Consider the following 7,455-nt stretch of genomic DNA (forward strand, 5'->3'; position numbering starts at 1 on the left):
ATATAGAGAGAGAATCCTGGTCTGGCGCTGTGAGTTCATGCGCCAGACTGCAAGGCCATTTGAACTGCAAGGTCGGCAGTTCAAGCTCACCAGCTGCTCTTTGGAAACCCTAAACAGGGTCACTATGAGTCAGAACCAACTCAACAGCACTTCACAACAACAACAATATACATATAATAGCTCTGGTAGCGTAGTGGTTGGGCTGCGAACCTTAAGGTCAGCAGTTCGAAACTACCAGTTGCTCCCTGGGAGAAAGATGAGGCTTTCTTCTCCCATAAAGATTTACAGCCTCAGAAACCCTGTACAGGGTTGCTATGAGTCGGAACCGACTGCACGGCACATAACAACAACATATATGTGTGTGTGTGTATACAGCATTATAAATGTGTGTATATGTATGTATATGTATTCTGTATACATATGTATGTATATGTATTCTGTATACATATATATGTATATGTACTAGTATATATGCATATAGAGCTGTCTTAGTTGTTTAGCGCTGCTATAACAGAAATACTGCAAGTAAATGGCTTTAACAAACAGAAATTTATTCTCTCACAGTTTAAGAAACTTAAAGTCTGAATCCAGTACACTAGCTCTAGAGGAAGGCTTTCTTTCTATAGATCCCACAAGAAGGCCTTTGTCTTCTTCAAACATCTGTGGGTCTCGTGTCTGTCAGAGCTCCCCGTGTATCCTGGCATCAGCCTTCCCCTGGGTCTAAGATGTTCTCAACACAGGGATTCCAGGTTCAAAGGACACACTGCACTCCTGGATCTTCTTTCTTGGTGGTACTGAGGCCCCTCCTTCTCTGCTTACTTTCCTTACATCTTTTGGTTCAGAACTGTGACTTGTGTAAGGATGTTGCCTCCCACCCTAATCCCCTTATAACAGATCACATTAGATCACACCATGGAGATGATCCTATTATTACATAACTACAAAACCACTGAAAGTCATGGTCTAGCCAAGTTGACACAAATTTAGGGGGATGTAACTAAATGCATGAAATGTCTAATACAGTCACCAGTTAATTCTTCATCTAGAAGAGAACCTTTTAAAAATCAGATGTTTTAATCTGATGTAAAAATTATTGTAACATTGTTTATAATATATGATAAATGACAAATAGCAAACAAAAAGAGAATAAGTAAGCAAAGATGTAATCATAAGATATATTCTTTGTGAAGTACTTTTTAAATTACTTTTGAAATTTTTGAAATACAAAGAGAAAAAGGGAAGAAAACAATATAAGTACACTTTCAATCCAAAAGTCTAAGGAAAAACACACCAAATATTAGTTGTGGTTGCCTTTTCTCCTTTATATTTTTGTGTTTTCAAATTTTTCTACAAAGTTTATATCCTACTTTTGCAATGATAAAAAGCAGTTACTTAAAAACACTGAATAAAATGTTTTAATCTTGCCCTTAATTACACATGCTGTGGCTTAATGCTCTGAACTGCAAAGTCGGTTTGAACCACTAGGTTGGCAGTTCAAGCTCACCAGTCGCTCCTCAGAAACCCTGTACAGGGTCACTATGAGTGGGAACCAGCTCAACAGCACTTAACAACAACAAGAGGAAAACCCAGTCTGTTTTTCCCAACTGCAGCCCTGCACCACCCTAGCTGGGTATAGGAGAAGCCAGTTTATCAAATGAAGACCTCACCATCATAGGATGATCAGAAAACTCTCTGAAATGACCAGTAAATCAGTATGAAGCAAATTGGAATTGATTACTTCATTGCGTAGTCCTGTGTACACACAGTCCCAGAAAAGAAGTAAGAACCAGTTAACTACCAGATTAGTGCATATTCACTGTCCTGCTTCCTACAATTTTAGTTCTTTAGTAGATTGGGATGATGGGGTCCCACTCCATCTCAAATATTTCCTTCCAATCATTTAGTAATGTCATTTATTTCAAATATAGGTTATCGTAGGATCTGGGCATAAAACAACCCTCAAGCCTATCATAAACTTGACTTACTCTGCTATGAAATATTTTTGTTCCATCTTCTCAGGAAAGAAATTGCAATTAGAGCATTGTAGCAATTTTCTAAGGCCTGGTGTAGCACAGAAGAATAAGCACTGGATTGATAACCTCAAGGTCAGCAGTTCAAATTCACCAGTCACTCTTGGAACCCTATATATGAGTCAGGACCAACTAGATGGCACAAAACAACAACAGTAATTTTCTAGGGTACCCTGGTGGTGCTATGGTTTGAGCACTCAGTTGATAACAGAAAAGTCAGCTGTCTGAATTCACCATATGCTCTGTGGAAGAAAGATGTGGCAGTCTGTTTCTGTAATGATGTATAGCCTTGGAAACCCCATGGGGCAGCTCTAATCTGTCCTACAACATCACTCTGAGTCAGAAGCAACTCTATCGCATTGGGTTTAGTTTTGGTAATTTTTTTGGAGGTTTTTAGTTTTGTTTTGTTTCGTTTTGTTTTAGCAATTTACTATTGATTATCAATAACCAAATACCCACAAAATTCTTGCTAATAGTAACCATGTAATTTCTTCAAGGATTCTTCAACTTGTTTCATACTGAAACCATTATCAATAAATGTTATCCTGTAAGTAATATTTCAGAAATGGATGGTTTGCTAATATTTTATAATTCGATCATATTTATCTTCTCCATTTTTTTTTATATTTATTAAAGATATCACTCTTGGATCATACTGTAGAAAGGAAAGAAAATCAAAAGCCCAGAAAAACTTTCTGTGGTTTTATGATAGTCAACATCTATAAGTGAAAGAAAAACTGGAATGATTTGAGGAATTAAATGTTCTATTGCTAACATTGCAATCTGAAGGGTTTATACCATCAATTATTATTATTATCCCAATAATATCAAGGACCCAACTGAGGTAAGTTTTTTTTCTAATTTGGGAGTTGGAAAAAGGAAAGACGCTAGCAATAAGAAGTGCCTTGGTTTTTCTGCGGTATTTAAATCTATCTAAATTATAAATGAGCTTCATTCCAACTGCACATACTAGTTTTCTCCTGAAAACAATTATGTTGTAAAATTAAAAGAGGAAGAGACATTTTAAATTTTTGATGATGTAGACATGGCCTTCACTATTCTGTTCTCCAACACACGTAACAAGTGACTCATAAGATCATTACTGATTAATGATTAATAACCAAATAAAAAATTACCATGCAAACCATTCATTCTGGATCATGGTTAATCCAATCTCTTGAGTGCAGAAGAAGTTATTAATTTTTAGGTAAAGCATAAAAGAAAATGACTTGTTTTTGTACAAAAGTTGCTACCTAACTCTAATTAAGGGACTCCTGGTGGTGTATTAGGTTACACATTAGGCTGCTAACCACAAGGTCTACAGTTCAAATCTACAAGCTGCTCCATGGGAGAACAATGAGACTTTTTATTCCCTCAATGATTTACAGCCTTTGAAACCCTATACAGGGTCACTATGAGTCAGAACTGACTCCACAGCACATAAGCACCACAAATCACCAAACTTGGTTACCATAACTAATATTCCACTTCAACCTGAAAACTGTTCCAGTGTCAGATAATAGAGAAGCTTTTAGAATTCTGTGTTGAATTTCTTTAATGGAAATTTCTAGTCTAGAGTAAATAAAGGGCTATGTTATAGAAGAAAACCATTATTATCAAGGCTTCCCTTTGACAATGAACTTTTTTACCAGAAGCCTTTTCCTATGGCCCTGAGCTTTATACCTGTGAAATACATTCCCAACACTTACAGACTTCTTCAGAGTTCATCTGACTGAGACTGTCTTCCTTAGGTCCTTCCATTATAGGCCCCCAAATGCACATAACAGCTCCTATAAGAGCTTCAGACAAATCATTCTGGCCATTAATAGTAAATACATTTCACAGAACAGTTCCAGATGCTTTATTTGTTCTATGTGCTAATTTTAATAGTTGCTTATATCTGGAAATATTTATTTTGGTATTACTTTGAAAAGGGGAAAATAGAACTAAGTTAATTTTATTGAAGTCTATAATTCAATAAGTTTTAATTCTATATGCATCACTTAATTCAATTGCCAACTAAGTTTTCCTATAGTGTTTTTTGGAATTAGTAATATAAAAACAAAGGCAGCTCAGAGCCAACAAGGATGCTTTGATAAGGAGCATGCATTCTAGAGTTTCCATACCACCACAAGTCCATACGTTGACTGTTTCTTTGGAAACATGTTTCCTTTCTAAAGGATATTTGTTATCCTTTAATACAAATAGTTGTCTTTAGACTTGATTTTCACAATAATTATCTTTGTAAAATCATCTTTAACTCCTAGTAGATTTTTCATAACAATTGCAGGTAATAAACTAAAAACCAAACTCATTGCTGTCAAGTCAATTCTGACTCATAGCAACCAAATAGTATAAACTAGAAGTACCCACCCAGTTTCCAAGGCTTTAAATCATTTTGGAAGCAGACTGCCACTTCTTTCTCATGGGAGTAGCTGAGGGATTCAAACTGCTGATCTTTCAGTTGGCAGTCTAGTGCTTAACCACTGCTCCACCAGGGCTCCTATACAGGAAATGTTGCTGCTGTTAAGTGCTGTTGAGTTGGTTGCAACTCATGGCCATGCCGTATAGAGTTTCCAAGGAACTGCTGGTGGATTGACAGTCCAGTGCTTATCCTCTAGCATCATACCAGGACTTCTTACAGGGAATGTTAAGTGCTGTCAAGTCCATTCTAACTCATAGCAATCCCGTATAAGACTTCCAATGAATGGCTGGTGGGTATGAACCACCAACCCTGTGGTTAGCAGTCCAGTGCTGATCCTATGCTGCCACACCAGGACTCCTTACAGGAAATGTTGTTAACTGCCATCAAGTCAGTTCCGACTCATAGGGAACCTGTATAGCGTTTCCAAGGAGTAACTGGTGAATTTGAAACGCTGACACCCTTAAATTTCAAGACTCTAGACGGTTTGCACAATACAGACTGAAATTAGTCCTACTCTGCATTATTTAAAGTTGAAATTGAGGAAAGAACAGAGAGTTCTATGGGCATTTATTTTAATTTAACCTCTTTTTTCAAAAGTGCCTTGCTCTCCTGCTGTTCTATGTCTTAATCAAACATGAGGCTCAGACCCCCATCTTGTTGGGAATTTTGTTCTTCCCTACACCTCCACAGTCAGCACAGAACCTTTATTCATCAAGTTTGCACTACTCAACTATAAGCTTTAGACACAACAAATACAATTCCTTCACTCAGCCCCAGTTTTTAAAGTAAAGGAAGTGCAGACAGATTGCAAAAGTCTTTTTTGCTGATGATTTTGAGGGGGGCACTTTCATACACTCTTTGGCTCTTCTTTTACTTAAGAAATTTTTTAATACAATATTCTTGTTTCCTGTCAGTTACTGTATGCCTGCATTCTTGGTGTGGCAATGTACGATAACCATTAAATCATAAGGTCGGTTTGAACGGCAAAGTTGGCAGTTTAAACTCACCAGCTGCTCCTTGGAAACCCTATACAGGGTCGCTATGAACCGAACTGACTCGATAGCACTTAACAATTGAATGTCTGCTGTCTTCTTGCAAGAAATACTTTCTGAATGGCAGTCTAGAGAGTGGTATTTGTCATTTTCACTAAGTTTCCCATCTTCATGATTAAACATTCTGAAATGTAAGGCAATTAGAGCCGTTAAGCTATCCAGCAGTACGAGAAAGAAATCTCCTCTGTGAACATTCTCCAGTGTTCGCACATAAAGAACCCCACCACCACCACCACCTGGACAAGGCTGGAGGCTTACCTGTGCGGCATGCCGGTGGTGCAGGCGGTGGTGTGCTCGCTGGACAGGTCACAGAGTTTCAGGTACCAGTTCATCTCCACTTCCCGCAGCAGAGCGAGTTGCCGTGCCCGGAGCTGGCTTTGCCCGGAGGGGATAAGGCTGCTGTCTTTAGCATTTTCTGAGGCTTTCTTGGGAGATTTATCCTTCCCACCTAGAGAAAGCCCAGCTTGTTTCCTTAACTTCGGATTCTCTTCTGGGATCTGACTTCCCACGGCCCCAGTCCGAGCTGCCAACATCGTTGATGTCCCCCCCGTCTGTCTTTCAAGAAGACTCTTAAGTCACTGTCATCAAAGTAATTTGAATTGATTTTTCTGCTACTGTCTCTCTCCTATCCACTACCCACCCCCTTTCCCTTAACCTTATCCTTCCTCAATGCTGTAATTAGAACCTGGTCTGTGGATCGGATGATGAAAGGGTATCTCTAAGCTTCCCCTTGGGAAGAACTAAGGAGGCCACTATCTACGTTACGTACCATCTCTTGGAACATGGAAATTTTGAAAACAACCCCACAACTTTTCAACACTGAAGTTTTTCAGTGATATTTTTTCTGAAGTTAGGACTTCTGCCCTGTTTAACAATAATAGCTCTGAACCTTAGATCATTAGGAGGCTACTTGATCATGTTAGAGTTATATAAAAGACACCTGGAGATTCATTAGCCAGATTTAATTATAGAGTCCCTTTAGAGTTTTAGAATTTTTAATGTGGATTTCCTCAAATAAGTTATGCAAAAGCAATGCAAGGGGATGGTTACTTATTTTACGTAAGCCTTGGAATATAGCTTCATTTCATTTAATAATCCTTTGGTACAGGAGGCTTTTTGAATGTCATTGGAATCAGAACCATGCAAACATGTCAAACTTACTTTCATTCTCAATCAAGAATAGTGAGACCACCCTCACTGAATCTGAGTCAGTAACCGACTCTCCGGGTACCTCTGAGGGACGAAAGGCATGAAAATCTTATACTGGGGAGACTGATGCTGAATTCGGGGTAAAAAATTGAGGAGTGAGGGGAGCCCATGTGTATGTGTGTGTGTATGTATGCACATGTGTGTGAAGTACCTAGTACAAATAACAACTAACTCTGAAAAAGGAAACAAAGTTCATTAATAACCTTTGTAGTTAAGGTATATGCTTATCAGTCGGGCCTCTGCTGTAGCTCAGGGGATGACAATGTCAGTGCCACCTAGCTGCCTACCAATAAGTAATTTGGTAACCCACTAAGCCTCAGCCATCTCCCTTATCAATCTAAGTCCTTTGTGTCTCAACTACCTAATGCTGCAAATAAAGAACTCAGGATGTGTGACTTTTGGCAAGCTCACACATTAGAGATTATACAGATACAACTACTGCCATGAAGTCACTTCTGACTCATAAAGACCTGTTGTGGGTCAGAGTAGCAGATTTTTTAAGGCAGATGGCCAGGCCTTTTCATTAGTTGTTCAGTACTTAGCCATTTGTGCCACCCTGGGATGCTAATCAAGGTCTTACAGGTTCTGAGAAGGGCAGAAAAGAAAGGAGTAAAGAAGAGGCTCATCTTAAAGAGATAGGATGGTGAAGTTTACTCTTCTGGAAAGCATGTCAATGTCTTTGAGAATCCTTGAGGCTGTGAATTAATCTAGACCAAGAACGGGGGAACAGCAAATCACA

The 7,455-nt window shown here is 38.7% G+C and overlaps 1 protein-coding gene across 2 annotated transcripts in view; it reads right to left on the reverse strand.

Moving 5' to 3' along the window:
• The window catches only part of KCNAB1 (potassium voltage-gated channel, shaker-related subfamily, beta member 1), a 650,886-nt gene extending 644,769 nt beyond the window's left edge, over nt 1–6,117 (reverse strand). Inside the window, exon 1 of one of the 2 annotated variants that reach the window (XM_006867946.1) lies at nt 5,766–6,117. In XM_006867946.1, coding sequence (XP_006868008.1) covers nt 5,766–6,040 — 275 coding nt within the window. In that variant the 5' untranslated portion in view covers nt 6,041–6,117. The remainder of the gene's footprint in view (nt 1–5,765) is intronic. The other variant, XM_006867949.1, reaches the window with a different exon arrangement.
• Nucleotides 6,118–7,455: the final 1,338 nt, after the last annotated feature.

The sequence above is a fragment of the Chrysochloris asiatica genome, unplaced genomic scaffold (genome assembly GCF_000296735.1).
Source record: "Chrysochloris asiatica unplaced genomic scaffold, ChrAsi1.0 scaffold00113, whole genome shotgun sequence".
NCBI classification, from domain to species: domain Eukaryota; kingdom Metazoa; phylum Chordata; class Mammalia; order Afrosoricida; family Chrysochloridae; genus Chrysochloris; species Chrysochloris asiatica.